The 26,921-nt window shown below is 43.0% G+C and overlaps 1 protein-coding gene and 1 pseudogene across 1 annotated transcript in view; both read right to left on the bottom strand.

Moving 5' to 3' along the window:
• Positions 1-18,773, bottom strand: part of CDS2 (CDP-diacylglycerol synthase 2) — a 63,958-nt gene extending 45,185 nt beyond the window's left edge. The window contains exon 1 of the mRNA XM_055300601.1: positions 18,620-18,773. Within this exon, the coding sequence (XP_055156576.1) occupies positions 18,620-18,676 (57 nt within the window). The 5' untranslated portion in view covers positions 18,677-18,773. The remainder of the gene's footprint in view (positions 1-18,619) is intronic.
• On the bottom strand, positions 1,581-2,045 carry LOC129493927 (ATP synthase F(0) complex subunit C2, mitochondrial-like; annotated as a pseudogene).
• Positions 18,774-26,921: the final 8,148 nt, after the last annotated feature.

Genomic DNA, 26,921 nt, shown 5'->3' with positions numbered 1-26,921 from the left:
TGCCTTTGGCCCAGGGCACGATCCTGGAGACCCGGGATCGAGTCCCACGTCGGGCTCCCGGTGCATGGAGCCTGCTTCTCCCTCTGCCTGTGTCTCTGCCTCTCTCTCTCTCTCTGTGACTATCCTAAGTAAATAAAAATTAAAAAAAAAAAAAAAAAAAGAACCTTTAGGGGCACCTGGGTGGCTCAGTGGTTGAGCATCTGACTCTGGCTCAGGTAATGATCCTGGGGTCCTGGGGTTGAGTCCCATATCAGGCTCCCTGTGAGGAGACTGTATCTCTCTCTGCCTATGTCTCTGTCTCTCTCATGAATAAATAAAATCTTAAAAGAAAAAAAAAAGCACCTTTAAATGGCTCACATCTCCTCTGATCTAGTCATTTCTTGGTGAAAAATATACCCAAAGTGAGTATCTAGAGAAATACCTCATTTACAGGAGGATGTTCATCATGCCATTATGAGAAGAAACCATTTACATGACGACCTACTTAACAAAGATAGGGAGGGCAGCCCGGGTGGCTCAGCGGTTTAGCGCCACCTTCAGCCCAGGGCATGATCCTGGAGACCCGGGACTGAGTCCCACGTTGTCGGGCTCCCTGCATGGAGCCTGCTTCTTCCTCTGCCTGTGTCTCTGCCTCTCTCTCTGTGTCTCTCATAAATAAATAAATAAAATCTTAAAAAAAAAAAAAAAGATAGGGAAAACACCAAGCAGCCACAGAAAAAAAGATTAGCAGGGCACAATATAAATGATAGCAGCAGTTACATTCTAGGTAGTAAAATTAAAGGTAATTTTAAAATTTTAAATATTTTCCCATCACCTCCACATTTTACACCAAACAAGTATTGATTGCTTCCATACTTTAAAAATGCACCAGATGGATAGATCTAAGCTTCTCAACTCCTCTGTGCTGAGGTGCTGAGCCACCTTTGCTGGCTTCTCCCTAAATTCTCTGGCCTGGCCTTCAGGGCCTTCCCCCTGGGACCCCTAACTTATTCTTCGTCCATCTTTCCAGATGCACTCCTGTTCCTCGAGCTAAACTGTCACCACCCCCCCAGAAGCCCTTCCCCTGCCCTCACCCAGGCAGTGCTAAACAAGTCAGAATGATGAGCAAGCCCTAGAGTCCCACATGGATGACCATAGGAGACAACATGAGATTCTTCAAAGTAACCAAAACCACCAGCCCCTGAGGTCAGCTTCCATATCTATACTGAACTCATCAAAGCTAAGAGAGATTTGTGATGAATGAAGATGGAAATCCTGGGCTAAAAAAAAAAAAAAAAAAGAAATCCGGGGCTAACTTTCCCTGGAAAAAAAAAGGGGGGGGGGCTGAAAAATCTCAAACCATCTTGGTTTCCATCCCTTTCTTGATCCCCTAGATACCAAAAGTCACTGTTTTTTCAACTTCATATAATGGCTCCTTCTTGTATTTTAGATTTTCTTTTATTAATACAGTATTTATTTGTCTTCCCTCTGTCAAATCCTGAGCCAACCACTTTCCCCAGGCTGCTTGTAGAGGTATAGAAAAAGGAACATACAGGGCGAGACACAGGATAAAGACCTATGGGAGATGAGACACAGCTCCTTCACATGGTGAAGATGACAAAGACCACCATCGGGCAAAAGAGCCCCATGGCCTCCGAGAGGGCAAAGCCCAGAATGGCATAAAAGAAGAGCTACTGCTTCAGAGACAGATTCCTGACATGACCGATGATGAAATTCACAGTCCCAATTCCAGCCCCAGCGCCAGCCACCCCTACCGTGGCAGCCCCAGCCCCAATGAACTTGGCTGCTGTGCTGATGTCTCTTGAAATGGCTGTGGTTCAGAAGCTATGGCTGGGAATAAGTGAGGTCAGGGAACATGGGGCTGCCAAGCTGTCGAAGCTCTCATCTGTCAGTGTCTCCCGTTGCTTTTAACATCGCTGCAGACATTGATCGGCTCAACAGCTGAGAAGTGCTCCTGCCCAAGGGGTTGGAGACAAACTTTGCACAGGTGTACATTTTCAGGGGATGAGCAGTTGTGGCAGGAGAGTTGTTCCCAGTGCAGAGAAGACAGAGAGCTTGTATTTTGGGTATTTTAAAACCAATGAGAAATATAAGAGCCATGTGTTACAACACCAAAGCCCATTATCAAGGTAATTTTTCCTGAGATCTAGGAAACAAGATATCTAACCAGTTTCAGGACTCAAGCAGGATCCTCTAGAATTATGAGATGTCACTTGTCTGATAAAAAGCCTCTAGGAAAGGCTGATATCTCTAGAAGAATTGGTTCTTTGACAGAAGTACTCAAAATAGTTACTGTCCCAAAGTGTTTTCAACAGACCACTATGTGAAAATTGAAAATTCTCTGTACAGAATTCTCTGTGGAACAGACAGAAGATAGAAATGGCAACCGTTCAAGAGAAAACTGAGTCTGGATGACATCCCTGTAAAAAAAACAAAGCCTATGTGGCCCTTGCTCTCCCAAAACTATAGGGGGTGACAGACATCAGCCTCAACATGGCATAGACCAGACTGTAGTGGAAGATTCTATTTAAAGTAGCCAGTAAAGGAGGTGTTTGGGCTTCCACAAACTACCCTCATATTCAAAGTAGGATGGGACACTACCCACCTATAGTTGAAGGGAATACAGAAGATTTACAATTTATGCCTTCAGAGGGAAGCCCCTGGAAAAACTGGGTAAAGGTATCAGAATGCAGATTGGCTGGTCAGTCCCTCCGAGCCCACTTCCATGTATGACATAATGGGACCATTTCTCAACTGATTATTTTTCCACCAATGACCTCTTGTTTAGACGACTATTATTATTTTGAAGCCTAAATTTATCAGTAACTGATTCATTTCTCCAAAGAAAACTGCCACATTACACTAAGAACCTAATCAAGGCATCCTTGTTAGGCCCTTCAGGCAGCAAGCAAGAGAACCCTGCCAGGACTTGCACCACCTCTGGCAAGTAACTGTTTCAACATCTAGGGAATGTACATTTCTGTTGCAATGATGGAAAGAGGCTGCATGCGTGATAATAATTTTTATCTAAAGTCATCTTGTCAGGCACCTGGGTGGCTCAGCGGTTGAGCATCTGCCTTTGGCTCAGGGCGTGGTCCCACAGTCCCAGGATCGAGTCCTACATCGGGCTTCCTGCATGGAGCCTGCTTCTCCCTCTGCCTGTGTCTCTGCTTCTCTCTGTGTCTCTCATGAATAAATAAAATCTTTAGAATAAATAAATAAAATAAAGTCATCTTGTTAAGGCAGCATAATTGCTGGCTATCTTTAACAGGTCATTTCCATACAATTTCATAAGACTTAAGATCATCATTTTAGGGGCATCTGGCTGGCTCAATCGGTAGACCATGCAACTCTTGATCTTGGGGTTGTGGGTTTGAGCCTCATTTTGGGGGTAAAGATGACTTTAAAAAGTGGGGGTAGGGTGCCTGGGTGGCTCAGTAGGTTAAGTGTCCAGCTCTTGGTTTTGGCTCAGGTCATGATCTCAGGGTCTTGGGAGCTACTGGGATGCAGGGAGTTTTCTAGATATTATTCCTTTGTTTACTAGACATTTACAGACCACTCAGCAACAGATCCTCAAGGCCTGTGCCTTGAGGGTTCTTTCTCTAAGCCACAGGCAACTATCTGTGCTTGGTCCGCACCATTCTTTCCCATTCTCACACCTGCAAAACAGTCCCGCTTTTCTCCTTGTCTGGCTGTCAGTGACCTGGCTGAGGAGGTACCACCACCTCCACCACCAAAGGAGACCACAACTGGACTCTTCTACTCTCTGCCCTCATCTTCCCACAGCTTTGCTTCTGTGCAGTGGGTTTGTAGAATGCCTGCCAATTTTTCATAGGCATCTTCAGGCCTCTGAAGTACTCAAAGTTCTGTTTGTCTCAACATCTATCCTCTTTTTCTTCCATTGTAATAGGAACCCCAGGGCTCAGTCAAGCACATGGCCACCTAGAAAGGGCATTTCCCAGCTTCCCTTGCAGCCAGGCAAGGACATGTGACAGAGTTCTAGCCAATGGGGTAGATGCAAAAACCATGCATTTCCTAGGAGTCCTTACAGGAAAGGAACAGGCTTTTTCTCTCTCCTTCCCTTCTTCCTGTTTCCTGAAATATGGATGTGATAGCTGGAATTCCAGCAGCCATTCTGCACTAGGGGTGGAAGTCACACACTCAGGATGGTGGAACAGCAAGAGAGAAGGAACCTGAATCCGTGACACTGTGAAGGTGCCGGAATGCCCACCTCCAGACTTCTGTGTGAGGAAGAAGTGTACTTATACTTCTGTCTTGTTTCATCCACTATAATTTTTAGTTTTCAGTCACTTGCAGCTTAACAGGACAGCAACTAGTTTTTGGTATGGAAACCTGATACTTTGTGGTAATGTTTAAAGAAATAGGTTATAAACACACACAAGTACTGGTTATTTCATAAGGTAACAGGGGCTTTTTTTTTTTTAAAGATTTTTTATTTTATTTACTCATGAGAGATACAGAGCGGGAGAGAGAGAGGCAGAGACACAGGCAGAGGGAGAAGCAGGCTCCATGCAGGGAGCCCGACGCGGGACTCGATCCCAGATCTCCAGGATCACGCCTGGGCTGCAGGCGGCGCTAAACCTCTGCGCCACCCAGGCTGCCCAACAGGGGCTTAAAAGTATCATAAAAGCTTAGCAAAATCCATAAAATGGGAAATGTATAAGGTTTACTGTTCGGAAAAACTTAGGTCCTATCACCTTGTGAGATACCATCTTTCGTGAAGGAATTTTTGGACCATTGTGGGAAATCATGTTGGCCAGGTAAAACCTTGCCTGCTCCTTCCACTTGACCTCTCCATGGTACTCAACACAGCTTTTCTTTCTTCTCAAACACTTGTTATTTCAGAATATGGTCTCACACCACCCTCTTCTGACTCTTCCTTGGTCTCCTACCCAGTGTCCTCCCCTCCATCAGCCAATTCCAATCAAACACAGGCACTTACCATGGTCAAGTGTCAGCTCTTGCCCTTCTTAATGTAAAGAAGCCCAGAATTCAGAGGTGCCATGAGTCAGGAGGAACCATGTTTATCCCTCACCCCAAACACGGAACAAAAGTGTTGCAATGAGTTGCTTCTAATGTAAGATCAGCTCAGTCTCTCAAAACTGAAAACTTCCTGTTGATGAAAGCAGACAGAGAGCATGCCTCATACCCCCCTGATAATGAATGTCAATAAGCACAGTAAGGAATAAAACCATGACCTTTTAGGCAGAAATAGTAGGGACAGGGACCAACCACAGATGAGATTTCAACAAATTTCTGGATAACAAAGTAGACTAAAGAACTAAGATGGAGGAAATAAAACAGAAAGTGTAGCCAAGAGTATATACTTGAAGAAGGCTCCAGAGAAAGTAAAGCCCTCTGTCCTCTGCTACCCCCTGGAGGAGTCTCTGGACTGAGATCTGATATATGAGATGATGGATGAGATTTAGGAGGTTCAGCTCCCTATCCACTCAACCTAAAATGAAGCCTATCAAGCACCAGGTCCCATCTAAGCACAAGAGGTCTCAGACAAATTCCCAGTCAGGAGAAAGGCAAGGCAAGACATTGCTACTCATTCTTTCCTTGTCCAAACAGGAAAGCTTATTTGGGTTATCCTGCCCGCTCCATCCTGTCCCTCATCTACAATTGTCCTTGAAGGGGAGAGGGACAGAAGATAATCTTTAGTACATAGTCCCCAGACCCAGTAAGACTACTGGACATCAAATTGTAATACAAAACCCTGGGCCACCTACAAGGACTTGCAACTAAATAGGCTCGGTGTTAACCTGCCTTGGGAGGAAGTGATGTGTTCTGCAGACCAGAAGAAAAGACTGGATTAAGCAAGCACACCCTACAAACCCTCCCCAGTTAGTGTTTTCCTGGGAAGACACACACAGACTGTTAAAATACAAACTTCATAAAATGCACGTTTCTCAACGTGATGTTTTTAGTCAATGTTTACATAGGAAGCATCTGTGTCTCAAAAATCCATTTGACATTTTTTTTACAGACTTACTTATTTTTAGGAAGAGAGAGTGAAAGACGTTTGGGGGGAGGGGCAGAGAGAGAGGAGGATAGAGAGTCCCAAGCAGACTCCCCACTGAGCATGGAGCCAAACATGTGGCTTGACCTCATGACCCTGAGATCACAACCTGAGCCAAAATCAAGAGATACTTAACTGACTGAGCCAGCCAAAGATCCCCATTTGACATTTTAAACAAAACAGTGGGGATTCCCTGGGTGGCTCAGCAGTTAAGCATCTGCCTTCAACCCAGGGCGTGACCCTGGAGTCCCAGGATCGAGTCCCACATCAGGCTCCCCACAGGGAGCCTGCTTCTCCTTCTGCCTGTGTCTCTGCCTCTCTCTCTGTGTCTCATGAATAAATAAATAAAATCTTAAAAAAAAAAAATAAACAAAACAGTGAGTGGGGAAATTTTTGAGTTACATTCCAAACAACAGTGGGAGGAGGTCAGAATAATTAGATTTCAAATCATTAGTCAAAATTCAAAAGGAATGTACGGTCTCTAAAATTACTGGTATTTGAGAGTCACATTGGCAACATATGTTTTATGAACATATGATGAGAGGCTTTATTTTAGAGAATAAAAAAGATCTGATGTCTTATAGCACCGTACAGAGAAATTTTTAATGTAACAATCAGGGGTGTAATAAAACTATATTCTGTAGTTTTTTTTCATCCTAAAGCATGGTCTACAAGAAGATGAAAGCTTGCCAGTTCAGGAAGCTCTACTACAACACCAAGCAAAGGCGACTGGGTTACCCAGTCTGACAATCCACCTGATAATGGATCCCATTATTAGGGTGACCATATAAAGTATCCTCCAAATTGGGACATTAGAGATCAAAGGAGAGTATCACCCACCTAATCCACATCCATTGGCAATGACTGCTTCAACTTTTCTCCTCCTTGGTGAATAACACAGTTCATTAAAGCTGCAGTCCTTGCCCCCCCCCCTTTTTTTTTTAAATCTCAAGACCTGGGCAGCCCCAGTGACCCAGCAGTTTAGCGCCACCTTCAGCCCAGGGTGTGATCCTGGAGACCCAGGATCGAATCCCATGTCGGGCTCCCTGCATGGAACCTGCTTCTCCCTCTACCTGGGTCTCTGCCTCTCTCTCTGTCTCTCGAATAAATAAATAAAACCTTTAAAAATAAATAAGTAAATAAATCTCAAGACCTCTTTACACTCTTAATTATTGAAGACCACAAGTGTGGTCTATGTAGATTACATCAATCAATACTTGCCATTATTAGATATTAAAACAGAAATTCCCAGAATACACAAGAGTGGTAGTTCCTCAGGAAATTAAACATAAAATTACCATATGATCTAGCAATTCCACTTTGGGGTCCATGCCCAAAATAACTGAAAGCACAGATCCCAACAGATATTTGTACACCCATGTTCATGGCAGCACTATTCACAATTTGGGTCATTTGCAGGTTGTGGCTACTATAGAGAACACTGCTTTCAATATTCTATAACTTGTCTTCTAGTGACCATTATGAACACTGTGTACAGATTTCTATCAGGTAATCACCTATGAATGTTCATAGGATTTGTGTATAGTAGGTTTTATTTTCTGTTAAGATTTTATTTGAGAGAAAGAGTGCACACATGAGGGGGTAGGGGAGAACAGATAGGGAAAGAGAATCTCAAGCAGACTCCAAGCTGAGCACAGAACTCAGCCCAACAGGGGGCTCAATCTCACAACCCTGAGATCATGACCTGAACTGAAAGCAAGAGTTGGACACCCAAAGGATGGAGACACTGACACCCCTATACACAGCCTTCAGTAAATATTTACCAAACAGTTTTCTAGAGTGGTAATACCAGTTCATACTCCCACAAACAGTATGTAAACTCCATATATTTGCTATCTCTTAGTATTTTCAGTCTTCTGAATCTTAGCCATGCTGGTGGGTGTACAGTGGAATCTTACTGGAGGTTTTAATTTTCACTTCTCAAAAAAAAAATTTTTTTCACTTCTCTAATGACTAATGATGTCAAGCACATTTTCATATATTTATTGACCATCTGAAGAGCCCATTTTTTTGAGTTCTCTTTTTCATATAGTTTGTAGGCTTTCCATAGATTCTGGATATCAGTCTTATGTCAAATATATTTTTTATATCTTCTCATCTGTAGACTTCTTCATTTAGTTCAAAAAACAGAAGTTCTTGATTTTAATTTAGCTCTATTTACCAACTGTTTCCTTTATAGTTAACATTTTTATTAAGAGTTCTTAAATATCACTATACCATTATCACACCTATAAAAATTAACAATTCCTTCACATTAAATCTCCAGGATTTGGGCAGCCTTGGTGGCTCAGCAGTTTGGTGCCGCCTTTGGCCCAGGGCCTGATCCTGGGGACCCGGGTTCGAGTCCCAGGATTGAGTCCCACCTCAGGCTCCCTGCATGGAGCCTGCTTCTCCCTCTGCCTGTGTCTCTGCCTCTCTCTTTCTCTGTGTCTCTCATGAGTAAATGGATGGAATATTAAAATAAATAAATAAATAAATCTCCAGGATTTGAATTTATCCAAGATTTTCTAGTTTTTTTCTTTTCATAGCAGTTTGAATGAGGACCCAAATAAGGTCCAAAAATCATTAATACACCTTATATCTTTTAATGTGCAAGTTTTATATCTCTTGCTCCCCCTTTTTTTATAGTGGGGCAAGATGTCTCCTTGTCATGTATTTTCTAAAGTAACCAGGTCATTTGTCCAGTGATATTTTTCAATGTGTTCTCCTGTCCCTTGAATTTCCTGTAAACTAGTACTTAAACATCTTGTTCAGGCTCAGGTATGATTTTTGGACTGTGTACTTCCATCAGGAGATACATGATATCTGGCTGTCTGATGGTAGCATTGATGGTTATGGTCTCATTCTATCAATTCCCTGGGGAGTTGAATATATTAATATTCTATCACTCTTTTTCCATTTGTTCTATAAGGAAACACTTCTAGGGGCACCAGGGTGGCTCAGAGGTTGAACATCTGTCTTTGGCTCAGGTTAGTGATCCCAGGGTCCTGGGATTGAGTCCCCCACCAGGTTCCCTGCAAGGAGTCTGCTTCTCCCTCTGCCTAGGTCTCTGCCTCCCTGTGTTTCTCATGAATAAATAATAAAATTTTTTTTTATTTTTAAAAGATTTTATTTATTTATTCATGAGAGAGAGAAAGAGAGAGAGAGACACACACACACAGGCAGGAGAAGCAGGCTCCATGCAGGGAGCCCAACGTGGGACTCGATCCCAGGTCTCCAGGATCATGCCCTGGGCTGAAGGCAGCGCTAAACCTCTGAGCCACCCAGGCTGCCCCTAAAATCTTTTTTAAAAAAGAAAGAAATGTAAAACTTCTAATCAACTATTTGGTTACTCAAAGATACAGTTCCTATGCGGAAAACATGATAATGCCTCAGAATAACTTCATCCTAAACCTCATTATTCAGAGGAGAAAACTGAGGCAAATTATTGGGGGGAGCCAGGTTATAAACCAACTAGTCCAACTAGGAGTCTGTGCTTGTAACTACTAGGCTGTAATGCCTCTTCTAAGATCAGGAAACAAGTATGTCTTTGTGGGGGAGGAGAAACCACAAAGATAGACACTCTCATGCAGTTAGGGTGGCTACAAATTTACTGCAGGAAGGAAATACATTAATTGTATCAAAAGTTTAGACAATGTACATCCCTTCTTAAAATCAGCAGTTCTAAACATAGAATTTCTCTAAGACCACGCATGTGCAGAAAGGGGTTTTTGCATTTTGTTTTAACAAGGGTATTTCCTGCAGCTTGCTTATAATAGCAAAAAATTTAAAACAACTTAAAACCCTGATTGATTCAATAAGTTAAGGCACAGCCACACAATGAAATGACACATAGCCATTAAAAATGATGGTGGTTAAATGTTTACAGATTTGAACAATGTTTAGAGCATATTCTTAAGTAAAAAATGAGTTCTAAAACAGTAGTATACATAGTACAGGACTGTGCAGTGCATACAAAAAGAAAGGCTACACACCAAAACATCAATGACAGTGGTTATCTCTCAATGTCAGGCTTAAGGTGATTTCTTTTCTTTTTGGTGCTTCTACAATGAATATCTTTTATTTTCATCTGTTTCTTCGTAATAAGAAAAAGTTTGAAATACTGTTTATAAAGAACGAGCCTTAATGATGTGGAGAATATGCTTCAGACAGCGTAAAAAGGCAAGCTATCAGATCATATGTGGTAACTACTATTACACTCAGGTGCAGCCGCATGCATTTGAACAGCTCTGCATGATGGGATTATAGGTGGATTTCATTCTCATATGTATACATTTCTGTGATTTCTACAATAAATATATGCCTGATGAAATAATGAGATGGAGAAGAGCTAAAACAGATTTTGAGAAAATAAGATTTAAATAAGTAGAGGTAGGGAGAGGGGTGACAGACAAAGAGCACAACTCAGGAGTTGGAAATAGCAGGAGCCAAGATTGACACCACAGGGGCACCAAACAAGAGGAGAGACTGGTTAAGAGAGAAGACTGTATTGTCTTCTATGTCCAGAATTCTTTTTTTCTTTTTTTCCTTATAATTTATAGGGTGGTTTCAGAGCTGTTAGCAGATAGAAAGGACAGATGGACTAGAGGTGACTAGGTACAAATCCTAAAGGGATAGAACTCAATTAGAAGATTTCACAATAGTGCTGAACTACGTGAAATATTCAAGAGCAACAGATAAGGAATACAGGTAACACCTGGCTAGAATCTGTGACCTGGACGGGGTGAGAGAGAAGACACAGAGACCAACGTACTCTAAAGCTAAAGCAACTTAGAGATCTGATTCTACTTGCAGAGACAGGAGGGTCAATGTCTAGAGCAAGAGAAGTCAGATTTGAGATAGTCACTGATTGAGGGATATGCACCAAGGAATGTCCTGGATGTCATGAAACCACCAGGACTAGCAGGACACAGGTTGTTGGGAAGAGGCTCTGAGAATTGCCCACTAAAGAATCTGGAATCAGGCAGCCCTGGTGGCGCAGTGGTTTAGCGCCGCCTGCAGCCCAGGGCGTGATCCTGGAGACCCTGGATAGAGTCCCATGTCAGGCTCTCTGCATGGAGCCTGCTTCTCCCTCTGCCTGTGTCTCTGCCTCTCTCTCTCTCTGCATCTCTATGAATAAATAAAATCTTAAAAAAAAAAAAAGAATCTGTAGTCAATGACAGAAATCCCCTCAATGTCAGGGACCCAGTAGCAAAGACTATTGCCAGAAAATCCCACATCTTGGGCAGCCTGGGTGGCTCAGCGGTTTAGCGCTGCCTTCAGCTCAGGGTGTGATCCTGGAGACCCGGGATTGAGCCCCATCCCATGTCGGGCTCCCTGCATGGAGCCTGCTTCTTCCTCTGCCCATGTCTGTGCCTGCCTCTCTCTCTCTCTCTCTCTCTCTCTCTCTCTCTCTCTGTCTCTCATGAATAAATAAATAAAGTCTTTAAAAAAAAAAAAGAAAGAAAATCCCACAGCTCAACAGCTCTTCCAAAAACACAGCAGAGTCGTCACAGAGGAGCCCTAGGCTGGCCCTGCAAGATCCTAATACAAATGACTTGCTGCCAAAAGGTAACAATAGATGTCTAACTTTGGAAGGACATACCAGGTCCTGCACCAACAGGAGGCACTCATGAGCACTGCAACTTGGCTCAAGAGGCTGCCTCTGTGGAGCACTGGGGAGGAGGGAAGGGGGAATTCACAGCGTACACTTTGCACCTTTCAAATTCTGAACCATGCACTGCCTAGTCAAAATGACACAATAAAGTTTAACTTTCTTGAAAAGGTCACTCAACTTGGTGGGCCCTATGCCATCCCCACTGTTGGGGCAAACAGCATGAGAACAAAGATTGGGGACTGGACAGGCAAGCTGCCTAATGGAACCAGCCTACCATTGCTGGCACTGCACCACCCTGCCACCAGGCTTGTAAGGCAAGAACTCTGCCCAACACCAGGAGCAACTTGGTATTTTTCCAAGAAGACTCTGGCAAAAACACTAATCAAGAGTCAGGGTCTCTATGTCTCTTTCACAAATCAGAAGCAGTATAGCACATGAAAGTCTCTGCTTTCTCATGCCCAGTAGCCTCCAGCACCAGTCAGGAAAGTCGAGGAGGCTGTCACAGCACAGGAAATAAGAAACCATGTGCAGGAGAGTTACTCTGCAAGCCTACCAAAAGTGCAAACAAGTTTAATATACTCCACCGGTGTAGATCTGAGAACAGAAGAAGAATGCACAGATCAGCAGCAGTTTTGCTTTTCAAGGTCAACCAGGGTCTGGAAGCAGGTGATCCTCCTGAGATATCCTCAAAAGGTCACAGTGCCTATGTAATTGACCTCACATCATCTCATCACATAAGCATTTCACCATCTCACATCACAAGAAGGGTGAGTACAAAACAACATTTTGAGAGAGACAACACACTCACATAACTTTTATTATAGGATATGGTTGCAATTATTCTAATATTGTTAATCTCTTACTGTGCTAATGTACAAATTAAGCTTTTTCATAGGTTTATGTATTTTAAAGATTTTATTTATTTATTCATGAGAGACACAGATAGAGAGGCTGAGATACAGGCAGAGGCAGAAGCAGGCTCCATGCAGGGAGCCCGATGTGGGACTTGATCCCAGAACTCCAGGATCACCCCCTGAGCCAACGGCAGATGCTTAACCACTGAGCCACCCAGGTGTCCCAGGTTTATGTATGTATAGTAAAAAAACACAGTAGAGCTAGGATTCAGTAGTGATCTGCAGTTGCAGGCATCCACTGGGGTCTTGGAACAAATCCTCTACAGATAAAGGATGGGAGGTGTTACTGTATTGATGTTCACATTCTTTCAAACACTTTATTTTTTTAGATTTTATTTATTTATTCATGACAGATACAGAGGCAGAGACATAGGCAGAGGGAGAAGCAGGCTCCATGTGGGGAGCCCGATGCAGGACTCAATCCCGGAACCCCAGGGTCACGCCCTGAGCTAAGGCAGACGCTCAACCACGGTCCACTCACGCATCCCTCTTTCAAATACTTTAAAGGATAATTATTTGCATCTTTTTGCAACTATGAAATTAGTTACAAGATTAATTTTTGTGCATTTAGTTCTATTTCTTCAAATCAATGGAGAAAGAATGGAATATTTGAGGCCAAAACTGGTATAAAATCCTGAACATTTTCTTATGAACATTTTCTTATGAACCAGCCCTTCTTCAGAGCTAAAGGGACTGTATACAGCGGACACAGGATTCAGTGAAGGTTCTAAGGAGAAGGTGTGCTGAATACTGAGTGACTGATTACTGTTGGAACAAACAATTCTGATATTAAAAGTCATTATCCGGAAAGCAACCTCATACGCAGCTCAGTGTGAGGAGCCCACACCACACTGGGACTTTCTTTCAAGGATACCCGAATGGTGGCCCTCAGGGATGGAGACTCCAAAATACATAAACCACCAGTACCTGGGAAAACTGGACCTAATCAGCTTTTTCTGCCAATTTTTTTCCCCTCAGAATCTCCACATTTACTGACAACTTGCACACACATTTTGAAAACCTTTGCTATTTTTCTGATTTTTGTAGCCACATAAGAAAAATAGGTGATATGTGGGCATGCTTTTAAAGTCTGTAAATTAATTCTGTACCTTTGCAGGCAGCATTATGCAACATAATGAGAAAGAAAAAAGTTAGGAAACCTTCATACCCTATGACACATATCTGCCTCCAAGGAGCTGTGTGACCTTGACCAAAGAAACTCTCTGGGATATGGCATCCTCCTCTATCAAATAATGACCTCTAAGACCCTTCTAGTTCTAATAACCAATGAGAACAATTTAACGTTTTTAAAAGATACAAATTCTTCCAATGAAATATCACAAATGTGTACAAACACAAAACATCTCAAACCAAATCAGTTTTTAAAAAAAATATTTTATTTTTAAGTAATCTCTACACCCAACATGGGGCTCAAATTTATAATCCCAAAATGAAGAGTTACATGCTCTACCAAGTGAGCCAGCCAGGCACCCCCAAAATTAGCTTTTTAAAAAAACTAATGAATAAAAAGGCCTAATTTTAAGTAGTCACAAAATGAGAGCTAATTGAGTTTATAAAATTATACTTTAAAAAACTAAAATAAAATTATACACTGTGATCAACATAAATAAGAAACTTAAAATGGTGGATTATGTAGCAAATCTTGTAATTTCTCTCCCTGTTTAAGAACCATAGCCAAGGTTTACCATTTTTCGATACCTGAAGTATTTCTCAATATAAAAACAAAAGAGTTGAAATAGAGTATTTCTCCATATCTGTAGTTTATAACCTTAAACTAAGATTTCATTATTTCAGTAATTTACTCTTAAAAATCAGAAAAACATTTTTAATTATTCACCACTATCCTAAAATAGATTATCACCAGTGCAATAAAGGGAAGATAATTGTGTACAGCAATGCTACTTCTATCTGTGATTTGGAACACTAAAAAATTTGGCCTGAAAACATACATCACAGAGTGCAAGCCCTGTCTATAACACTTTCCTTAAAAAGTGATGAATAGGGAAAGACTATTCCAAACACTCATAACTTGGTGATTTAATCCTCTTACAAGAGTGGAAGGTGAGGGGCACTTGGGTGGCTCAGTGGTTGGGTGTCTGTCTTCGGCTCAGGGCATGCTCCTGGGGTCCTGGGGTCGAGTCCCGCATCAGGCTTATAGCAGGGAGCCTGCTTCTCCCTCTGCCTATGTCTCTGCCTCTGTCTCTCATGAATAAATAAATCTTAAAAAAAAAGAGAGAGAGAGAGAGAGAAGGGGAATGTCATTTTTTTCTACAAAATTCTATTTCAGGGAACCCTGGGTGGCTTGGGATTCCGGATGGCTCAGCGGTTTAGCGCCTGCCTTTGGCCCAGGGCACGATCCTGGAGTCCCGGGATCGAGTCCCACGTCGGGCTCCTGGCATGGAGCCTGCTTCTCCCTCCTCCTGTGTCTCTGCCTCTCTCTATGTCTATCATAAATAAATAAATCTTTAAAAAAAAAAAAAAAAACTATTTCAGCCAGAAAGTCTTAGCTAATACACCATCACAATGTGATGGCTTCTGCCCTATGTAACATTCATATTCATTTAAACCACAGGAATATCCTCTGAAACACATGCTATCCTATCACCTCCATTTTAGGGATAGACAAACGGAGGCTTTTATACAAGTGCCTTGCTCAAAGTTACACAGCTAGTAAGTGGCACAGTCCCTGCACCTAACGACCATCTCCAGTTAAAAAAAAAATTTTTTTCCAGTTAAAATTTAAACTCCCCTTCCTAAACAATGTCATTATTTCCTCCCCAGGCTGGTCTATCTATCTACAAAGGAAGCCTTGAGATGAGCAGAGCTCTAATTTAAGTAGCACTCCAGCACCTAAATACAGCAGAGCCTTCACTGTAACCTCCAAAACAAAGTCTCCTGAAATGCCAACCCAGACATAAATTTTAAGATGCCGATCTTTTGGCCCATGTTTCATCCTTTTCTTTCCTAACCTCCATTAGAATAACATGGTTGGGCAGAAGGGAGAATCATTCTCAAAGCTTAAATTCCAAGCTTCTTAAATTTGGCAACAATACTGTGCTTTGGGACGTTAAAATTATAAGCACGGTTCCCAGAGGAAAACATTTCCTTTATTAGCAATTGGCTTTGAAAATTCCATTCTAGGATGCTAAATATAACAAAATACCTTCTGACTTACAATAAACACATTCTCCAGAGTATTTTGAAACTAATGATTGTCTGCTTATTTACAAAACAATTTTGCCACAACCATTAAGCAAATGGAACATTTTAAAGAATCCTTCAAATTTGTTTCAGTTCTTTTAATGAACTGACCTGATAATATTTTCTGAATTTTTCTATGAAAGAAGAAAGTTCTCATTTCACGATTCATTTTTTTTATTTTATTTATTTATTCATGAGAAACACGGAGAGGGGCAGAGACCTAGCCAGAGGGAGAAGCAGGCTCCATGCAGGAAGCCCAATGTGGGACTCAATTTGGAGACTCCAGGATCACGACCTAAGCCGAAGGCGGATGCTCAACCGCTGAGCCACCCAGGCATCCCTCACGATTCATTTCTTTAAAGAGATATCCTTGTTTTATCCCATTTCCTTAAGTTTTAACACAAGAACATCAGCAAAACCAGAATCATGGAGATAGGTTTTTTAAACTATGAAATAGAGTAAACATTTTTAAAGACTCTATACATTCGTCAAAAGCACATAAAGCATTTCACAGTTCTTAAAATGTATCTTTATTATTAAAAATGCCATACATGGCAGTTCAGAAATACTGAGTGACAGGGTGAGGAGCTGACAGCCTTGTTGTGGGCTAATGGACTACATCAATCAGGCTTTTAACCGAATGCAGTAGCCGCTGTGTTTTAGGGAACAAGCACTTAGTAGAGCTCACAACGCCAGCCATTCTGTCATTGTATAAGTGGTTTAAATGCAGTTGCAAACATTTAAGGTACCTTCAGCTGGACAGCTCCTCATGGTCTCCCTACCTAAAACACGGAATGAGAAAGTAATTAAGATTCAAATGGCACTTTTTCTCTGGGAGATGGATCCAAGGAGTTGAGTGGGAAGGGTAAAAACTTTCACCTCATAATCCCATGGGAGCGGGGAGGTGGTTTTGTTTTCACCACTAAGTATGTCTATGACAAACAGCTTTTCAAAAAAAAATATATCCCACTAGCTACCATGCCTTCTTTTGTCTCCAAAGTTCCATTAAGTCTCAAACAAGGCTACGCAATCTCTAAATATCTAAGGGGCACCTGGGTGGGTGGCTCAGTGGTTTACCGTCTGCCTTTGGCTTAGGTTGTGATCCAAGGGTCCCATATCCCCCCCTTAGCAGGTTCACAGGGGGCCCCCCCATCAGGCTCACAGCGGGGAGCCTGCTTCTCCCTCTGCCTATGTCTCTCATGAATAAATAAAATATCTTTAAAATCTCTAAACACGCACCAACATGTATATGCAGGGTAGGGGCAGAGTTCTTTTAGCCCCAACCGGGATATTTAATGGGAAGATAAGAGATTTCAAAGTACCTTTCTCTACAAATGACTCCTAAACTTGCACTGAAACCCTAAATTTTCTCCAAAATGTATTCTAAAAATTAATACGAAGAGTTCTCCTTGAAAGATCCACTATTAATAGCAGCAACCAAAAAACTTGTTTAACACCCTATTATCCTTCACCCAAAACATGCCTCCTAGTATAACTACTCTGTTGACACCCTGTCCCCAAAATTTGTGCTTTCTCCCTTCCTGGTGTTTCCCTAATGTCCCTTTCCTCCAGTTATCAAAACCTCCAAGCTGCATCCGTAAGTGGGTGCTGTGAGGCCCAGTGTAGGACAACAGGGATTGGTGGCAACAGCCGTTCCTCAGCTCCCAGCCCCGCGTTAATCAGGTGGGACTATGATGGCAGGTCCTCCAATTATGCACATTGACCTGAAATTCAGGCTGTTAGGAGAAACCTTCTGGTTTTTAAGATAGCATGCGAGGGATGCCTGGGTGGCTCAGGGCTTGAGCGTCTAATTTTAGCCCGGGGCCTGATCCGGGGTCCTGGGATCGAGTCCCGCATCAGGCTTCTCCCTCCGCCTAGGTCTCTGCCCCTCTCGGTCTCTCATGAATAAATAAATAAAAATGTCAAGAAAAAAATAAAAGAGCATGAACCAAAGAATACATGTGCAGGTCACCCGCTGGCAACCCTCGAGTTAACCAGCGTCTTCCATTCCGTCCAGGCTCCCTCAGTCCATCCTTCCCATCACTGCCCGCTCAGCTTACCAAACACCCGGCTCCTGAAGCTCGACATCCTGCCGCCAAGCCCCAACCCTCCTGCTGTCGCTCGACGTCCCCAACTCCCCTGCACAAACCCTTCACTTCAACCAAAGGTGTCTCCTCCCCTCACCCCCCCCCCCCCCAGCGGCGTCCCCGCCAAGATGGCCTCTGTTTCACCCTCACCCTCCGGCTCTGCTCCATCAATGCCCAAGCTCGAGGCAGGAAACCCATCCTGGGAGCAACCCTTCCAACACCTGCGGACGTGAGTCAAGAAACCTGCTTATTTTAAAGCCGAAAGATTGAACTTTCAAGAAAGAATTTAAATCTCCTTAGAGGCAAATTCCAATGGCCTTTTCTGAACTGCCGCCTCCCCGCCCAAATATTCCCAAGGGGGAGCGGAGAGCTCTAGACAGGCTCAGAGGAGGCTCCTGCCAGTCCAGGCTTTGCGGGGTCCCGCTGCCTCCACCCCAGGAAGGCCTCGGCGAGGTGGCGGACGGGCAGGGGGCCCCAACCAACCCCGCGAGCCCGGGGGCCGCGCGCTGCCTCCCGCGCCCGAGGGACGCCACCCCAAGCAGAGCCCGCAGCCGGGGTCCCGACCCGCCGCCCGCTCCCGCGCGCCCCGCCGGGGCCCTCACCCGGAGACCCTCGGCGCTGCCCAGGCCCCGGGCCGACAAAGGGTCGGAGAGCGAGAGTGCGCTCCGCGCGCGCCACCCGCCAACATCCGCGGGGCGCCGCTGCCCGGCCGCGCCAACCCCGCCGCCGCCGCTACCTTGTCCTCCGGCGGCGCGTCCGGCTCGCGGGCCGCCCTCTGCCTCAGCTCGGTCATGCTTGGAGACCCCCGCGCGACGTCGCTGCAGGGGAGCAGCGCAGCCGCCGGGCGTGCAGCTCAGCGCGGGCGCGCGCGGACTCCGCTCGGCCGCCCCGCCCCGCCCCGCCCCGCCCGAGCGGCTCGCAGGACCCACCGCAGCCGGGCCGCGGGCGGTGGAGCTCGGCCCCGCCCAGCGCCGCCGCCGCCGCCCTTTCACCCGGGCGGAGCACAGTCGGCCTGCTCCGGCCGCGGCCAGCTCTCCCCCCCCAGGGAGCAGGACCCCGGAGCGAGCGCGCACGCGCACCGCCGCCACCGCGGCTCCAGAGATCCACCAATGACGCGAATCCGTCGGGGAGGCGGGGCCGCGGGAGGCGGAGCAGAGCGGAGCGCTGAGGCGTGCATTGGGCCAGCTGCGCGAGGAGGCGGGCGTTTCCGAAGCAGACGAGCCAATGGGAGCTCCGGGCTGACAGCGGACTGGGGGCGCCTGCGCTCCGGGTCCTAGAGGTAAATCGGCTGCCCCGGGTGGCGGGGCGGCGTCCTCCGAGCTCTCGCCTGCTGGGTGCTTGCTGCTCTCGGCTCGGGGTCCTCCGTAGCCGCGGCTCGTCCCTCACGTGTACAGAGAGACACTCGTTAGGTCCTCAAGTGGAAAAGCCGAGGGAGCCCCGCTGTGTAAGAGGAGAGACTCACGTGATAGGAAGCGAAGCCCACACTTCGGTCGGCTTGGCTTTGCCCAGCTGTCTCTAGCAATTCCGGAGTGTAACTAAATAGGCTAGCCTCTGAGCTAAGTAATCGCTTCATCTCATATAAAGAGAGAAGTAGATACGGTGTTTATTTTACAGACAAGATCTTCCGCGGTTTTTCGAATTTCTGCCTCCTGGACCGCTAAAGAGCTTTTCTTGGACAGGAGTGGAACGCTGCCTCGTTCACAGGGGATCCCCCTGTATACCGGACATATCCTTAGTACTTGAATGGATTCAAAGATTCTCCCAAAGGAAAAGGATCGACCAAGGTCTCGTAACTACGAAGACATTGCCCGCTAGGAATTAGAACACAGATCTGTTAGTTACCAAAGCCCACGATAATCATTGTCCATACTGCCTCGTTCAAACACTGCCTTCAGCGGTTCTTATTCTCTGCTTCATGAGGGGTGCAAACAAGTATGAGACGGGGTCCCTTCCTGTAAGCATACCGTCACCCCACCAAGAGAAACGCGCACACGTAGGAGTGGCTATTTCATGTCAGCAATTTTGTCCTTAGCTGTGGCTTCTGGATAAGGTCGTGAGAATTCTGAGAAAGGCATTCTATTTTCTTGATTTCTGTAAGTATAGCCCCAAGTTTCTGTAACAGTACTTCACAGTGACAGTAGACTAGGTATGGGGTGTGCTTGGTTTCCTACCCACAGCATTGCACAAATTCTTGGCGGGCTTTTTGTGGGAGAAGAAACAGACCGCTCCTTCCAGGCCATAATTTATAGAAAGCTGCTTTGGCTTCAATGTTATTTATAAAAAATAAATAACATAGTAGTGGTCATTTTAAACCTCTTTTAATCTGTTGAGGACTGTGTGACCATCATTATGACCAATGTCAGTGATTACTTCTTCATCTAAAGATCAGACACCTCTTGAGTAAATGAAGCAAGGTTTATTACCTAAGAGATGTAGAAGGATGTCAACACAGAGAAAGCCACAAAGGTCATCCTCTGACATAGAGGTGTTAGTATCCAGATCCTCACGGTTAGGGTACGTAATTATGAAAGGTCACAACTGAGTAAGCATCGCATCAGTCCTTCCAGCTCAACTGTTGCCTTTCAAACCCAGCCTAATATAAAGGAGGCTGAAGAGCAGTGCATAGCAATCAAAGTTTCAGAGTGTACGGTATGATTACTAGGGTAGATAAACCCCTACAATTGGCCTGAACAAATTTCTCAGCCATTGCTCTAAGCCCTTCCAGGCTAACTGAGCTTAAACCAAGTACATGTCTAAAGTGCTGTAGAGAACCAAGGAGCAGGTATTCAGACCATTGAAAGTCATACTAATAGGCCTTTAGGCAAGCATTAGGGTCTCTCTCTCTCTCTCTCTCTTTCTCTCTCTCTGTCTCTCTCTCTCTCTCTCTCTCTCTCTCTCTCTATATATATATATATATATATATATATATACTGTAGATATATATATATATACTGTAGAAAGAAATTAAAAGTAAAGATCTCCCCCTATCTCCACCCTGAAGAAAAATTTTGATCCTTTACATTACCTTACACCTGCTCCTCTATCCCTGATTTTTCCCTTCTAGTCCTCATATTAGCTCCTTCATGTAGCGTCATTTCTTTCAGGCTTGTGGCTTATCTTGTTTACAATGACTTCTTTTCATTACATTCCTTGATTAGTTCCCATTATTTTTAGATGTTATTTTGATTACTTGATATAACTAGCAAGAAATTCTCAAGTCCCCCAGAATGTTTGGGCTGTGAGCTCAGTATAAGTGGAAAGCTATTGTTGTAATTATTATTCTATAATAAAAGTTATTTTATAATAAAAACATTTGAAAACTGTATTAGTACAAACAACAAGAAAATCCTTCAGTTCCCTGAACAGTGTTTTTCATCTCTTAGCTGGGAAGAATTGTCAATAAACAATTCCTTAAACAGCAACTTCTTTTAAAAATTGTCAATAAATAGGTGTGCCTGGAAGGCTCATTCAGTTAAGCATCTTCCTTTAGCTCAGGTCATGATCCCAGCGTCCTGGGATCTAACCCCACAACAGGCTCCCTGCTCAGTGGGGAGTCTGCTTCTCTGGCTCTGCTCTTGTGCTCATGCTCTCTCCAATAAATAAATAAAATCTTTTTTAAAAATTGTCAATAAACATAAACAGACTATCTGCTTTTTATCTTGCCCTTCAACATTGCCCTTTCAGTATTTAGTTTGACAGATGTTCTCAGATAACTAAACCTTCCACAATTTAATGAGGCAACATACAAAATGGAATTGAGAGTGTGCTCTGCAGAATTGTCAAACTTCTTAAAGCTTCAAAAATGCAAATCCTGCCCTCCCACAAACTTACAGACGTACTCAATCATTAGTCCATCTAAACTAGAGTCTAGATGTCGGCAAAACTCTAGGTCTCATTTTTTCAAACCAATATGTAGGGGCGCAGGTGGCTTTAAGCAAATATTCATCTATTGATCCCACATGATCCCACATGAAACAGTACTACTCAGTCTTGATTATTTATCAGAATTATCTGGGGAGTTTCTAAAAGATAGTAATGGACCAACTAAATAAGAATTTCTAGAGATGGAGCCTAGAGAAAATAGGCTCCAAATATTCATCTATTGATCCCACATGATCCCACATGAAACAGTACTACTCAGTCTTGATTATTTATCAGAATTATCTGGGGAGTTTCTAAAAGATAGCAATGGACCAACTAAATAAGAATTTCTAGAGATGGAGCCTAGAGAAAATAGGCTTTTTTGCTGTTAATCTTCTTGGGTGTTTCTCTTTTTTTTTCTTTTTAAAATTTTATTTATTGAAGAGACAGAGCACTGATAGGGGAGAGCATAGGAAGAGAAAGAAGCACACTTCCCACTGAGCAGGGAGCTCGACACAGGACTGGATTCTAGGACTCTGATATCATGACCTGAGCCAAAGGCAGATGCTTAACTGACTGAGCTACCCACCGGCTCCTCCCCAGGTGTTTCTAATGGGCAGCTAGACTTAAGAATCACTCTAACAGATATCACCTTATAAGGAAAGTTGCCAGAAATTATATAAAATAGTTTACGACATTTTCTCTCCAAACAGTCATTAACATTTTCTTTTTTTAAAAGATTTTATTTTGGGACGCCTGGGTGGCTCAGCAGTTGAGCATCTGCCTTCGGCTCAGGGTGTGATCCCTGCATCGGGCTCCCTGCATGGATCCTGCTTCTCCTCCCTCTGCCTATGTCTCTGCCTCTCTCTGTCTCTTGTGAGAGACATTTATTTATTTAATTTATTTATTTAATTAATTTATTTTATTTATTAATTTCTTTTATTTATTTATTCACAAGAGACAGAGAGAGGCAGAGACATAGGCAGAGGGAGAAGCAAGCTCCCCACAAGGAGTGTGAAGTGGGACTCAATCCCGGGGCGGGTGCGGGGGAGATCTCCACTTGAGCCAAAGGCAGAAGCCACCCAGGTGTACCTCATTAACATTTTCTGATCAATACATGTCCCACGAAGAAAATTTGGAAAATGCAGAAAAGTATAATGGAAAACATTAAAATCATTCGTGGTAGTATCAGCCACAGGTAATTAATTACTATTTACATTATTGCATTTTCCTTCTATTTTCCATGCACTTGCACCTAGTATAACAATTTTAGAAAATTGGAATACTACTATTTATACCATTTCATAACCTGACTTTTCTGTTTATCATTCAGCGCCCTTTAAGAATGGTATTCGTTTTTTTATTCATGAGAGACAGATAGAGAAAGACAGAGGCACAGGTAGATAGAGAAGCAGGCTCCATGCAGGGAGCCTGACATGGGGCTCCATCTCTGGTCTCCTGGATCAGGCCCTGGGCTGAAGGCGGCGCTAAACCGCTGAGCCACCCGGGCTGCCCTAAGAATGGTATTTGAAAGGCTGTTTAGTATTCCATGTTAGATTTACCATAATTTACCAATATTTTGTTAGACCTCAGGGTTATTTCCAATTTCAGAGGAATTTTTAATAATTCTACAAGAAACATTCTTTTGTTTGTTGTTTGTTTTGTGAGTAGGCTCTAGGCCCAGCGTGGAGTCCAACACAGAGCTTGAACTCACAACCCTGAGATCAACACCTGAACGGAGATCAAGAGTTGGATGCTTAACTGACTGAGCCACACAGATCCCCCCTCTATAAGAAATATTCTTAAACGTGCTTCATCTTGGTAAGTATCTCTGATTACTTATTTAAGAAAATATCCTAGAGGTTGAATTTGTGTGTCAAAGAATAAATAAAATTTGAAGGCTTCATACACATTACCAAATTCCCACCAGAAAAATTAGAATTTATACTGTAATCTTCAATGCATGAAAGTGTCCCCTTCCTTGATTTCTTCCTAACAATGAATGTTGACACAATTTTCATTAATTTGGTAGATTAAAATTCTGTCTCCCATTAACTTACTTTTGTATATTAATGTGGCTAACCATTTTGTTCATATACTTACTAAGACTGAGCCTTGGACACTGCAAGCTAGCTACTTCTGGCTTTTGTTTGATGCATAAAGTCCTCTTTTTTCTTGATCAGTTTCAGTTGGCTTCTCTGTCATGAAACTTAAACTGTACTAACCAACACAAAGCTCTTAGCCGTACTGAGTTTTAAAACATATGTAGTAAAAATAAATAAATAAATAAATAAATAAACAAACAAATAAATAAATAAAAATAAAACGTATGTAGTCATTCCTTAGTTTTATGGAGGCTTTCCTTTTATGTTTAGAAGCCCATAGCAAGATCTCATGGATATTTACCAAAAGACTTTCACACATCTTATTGGGTTTATATTTATTTGAAAAAAATTTTAAAGATTTTATTTATAAATAAACTCTACATTCAACATAGGGACCAACCCCAAGGTCAAGAGTCACATGCTCTACTGACTGAGCCAGTATGGATTTGAATTTTGAATTTATTTATTTGAATTTTAATTCTTTAATCTATCTGGAATTTATTTTGGTGAACAGTTATTAGGAAGACTCTATACCTTTATTATTTCCTAAACGTTTAATCAATTTTGATAATTCACTTAATACATTATTTTTCTCACTGACTGGAATAGCACCTTTACCAGATGTTAAAGTGATCCTTTTAAAACACAAATTAGATCATGTCAAAGATCTTCTGATAATTTTCTCTCACACTTGCAAAGTCCTACAAGCTCTCCTACTTCCCTTTGCAACCTCACCTTGCACCAGTCCCCCTTTTACCAATGTGTTCCAGACATATCAATCTTTGAGTTCTATTATATGTCAGTTATATCTCAATAAAACTGAGGGAAATTACCCATAAAAAATATCTTCGAATTCTAAAATGAAGTACTATCTGAACATCTTCTAAACATGCTGTCCTTTTTCGACATATTATTCTTTCAGCCCAGAATACTCTTTCTTCCACTCTCCAAACAGCTAGCTTTTCTGGTAAAATCCTACTACCTAAGAGGGCCTTCTACAACAGGTCATTGCCCTCCATATATCCTCATTTCAACTGACCATGTGCAATGTGGGTACCATATGGGTGGAGTTTAATCACCATTTAAAATGTCTTCAAGTTGATTACACTTAGATCTAGCATTAAACCAAAATGTAATTATGTAAGCAAAAAACCAAGAAATAGAGTAGCCAAATATACATTTATTATTAGTGAAGCAAATGTTCCTCCCTGGAATGAACAGATTCCACATTTTGCAAAGGAATGGAGACTCCAAGAGAAATAAGAAAGGAAAATAAAGATGGATAAAACTATTATGTTTTGATATTAAAATGTATGCAAAGGATAGTTGATCATACATAAAACATGAAGGTCCCCCTATCAAAATTTACCAATGGGAAACCATCAACAAAATGAAAAGGCAACCTACTAAGTGGGAAGAAATAACTGCAAATCGTATAAAGGATATAAGGGGCTAATCTTACACAACTCAATAGCAAAAACCAAACAATCCAATTTAAAAATTGGGCAAAAAATCTGAATAGACATTTTTCCAAAGACATGCATATAGCCAACAGGCATATAAAAGATGCTCAACATCATTAACCATCAGAGAGATGCAAATCAAAACCACAATGAGCTATCACCTCACATCTATTATCAAATAAACAAGAAATAAGTGTTGACAAGGAGATGAATAAAGGGAACCCTTGTGCACTTTGGTGGGAATGTAAATGGTTGCGCCCATGATGGAAGTATGAAAGTTCATGATGGAGTATGAAAGTTCCTCAAAATATTAAAAATAGAACTACGATGTAATCCAGCAATTCTACCTTGGGATAGTAATCCGAAGAAAATAAAAACACAGGGGCGGCCTGGTGGCTCAGCGGTTTAGCGCCGCCTTCGGCCCAGGGTGTGATTCTGGAAACCCGGGATTGAGTCCCACATCGGGCTCCCTCCATGGAGCCTGCTTCTCCTTCTGCCTGTGTTTCTGCCTCTGTCTCCTCTGTGTGTCTCTCATGAATAAATAATCTTTTTTTAAAAAAAGAATTTGACAACCAAAACAAATTTAAAAAAAATGAAAACACTAACTTGAAAAGATAAATATATCTGCATGTTCACTGCAGCATTGCTTACAGCAGCCAAGCTATAGGGACAACCTGAGTATCCATTGATGAATTAATGGATACAGAAATTGTCATACGCACACATATACACACCAGAATATTATTCACCCACAAAAAAGGATGGAATCTTGCCATTTGCAACAATATGGTTGGATCTTGAGGGCATTATGCTAAGTGAATAAATCAGATAAAGACAAATACCATATGATCTCTATGTGGAACCTAAAACAAAAGCAAAAACAAAAACCGAGCTCACAGATGGAGAACAGATGGGTGGTTACTAGAGGTGGGAGTGGGAGAAATGGGTGAATTGCTTTCTTGTTTTTGTTCAAAGTGACTTTAAAAACTTTTTTAAAAAGGGGGTGGGGGGAAAAAGGGGGGGAGGGGACCCCTAGGTGGCTCAGCGGTTTAGCGCCCCCTTCAGCCCGGGGCGTGATCCTGGAGACCTCGGATCGAGTCCCACAGCGGTCTCCCTGCATGGAGCCTGCTTCTCCCTCTGCCTGTGTCTCTGCCTCTCTCTGTCTCTGTGTGTCTCTCACGAATATCTTAAAAAAAAAAAAAATTTACAGATGGGGACACCTGAGTGGCTCAGTGGTTGAACATCTGCCTTTGGCTCAGGGCCTGATCCCGGAGTCCTGGGATTGAGTCCTGCATCAGGCTCTGTGCAGGGAACCTGCTTCTCCCTCTACCTACGTCTCTGCCTCTCTCTATCTCTCATGAGTAAATAAAATCTTTATTTAAAATCTTATTTATTTGAGAGAGAAAACATATTGGGGAAAAAAAAGAGAGAGAGAACATATTGGGGAGGGGCAGAGGGAGAAGGAGAGGTAGAAGCAGACACCTCCCGGAGCCAGGAGCCAACCTTGGATCTAGATCTCAGGACCCTGGGGTCATGACCTGAGCCAAAGGCAGAGGCTCAACTGACTGAACCACCCACGTGCCCCCTGTAACAAGTTTTTAATATGCAG

This window comes from Nyctereutes procyonoides, unplaced genomic scaffold (genome assembly GCF_905146905.1).
Source record: "Nyctereutes procyonoides isolate TBG_1078 unplaced genomic scaffold, NYPRO_anot_genome, whole genome shotgun sequence".
Lineage (NCBI taxonomy): Eukaryota > Metazoa > Chordata > Mammalia > Carnivora > Canidae > Nyctereutes > Nyctereutes procyonoides.
The sequence above is the reverse complement of the archived record's forward strand: the minus strand, read 5'-3'. Positions and strand labels throughout refer to the sequence as shown.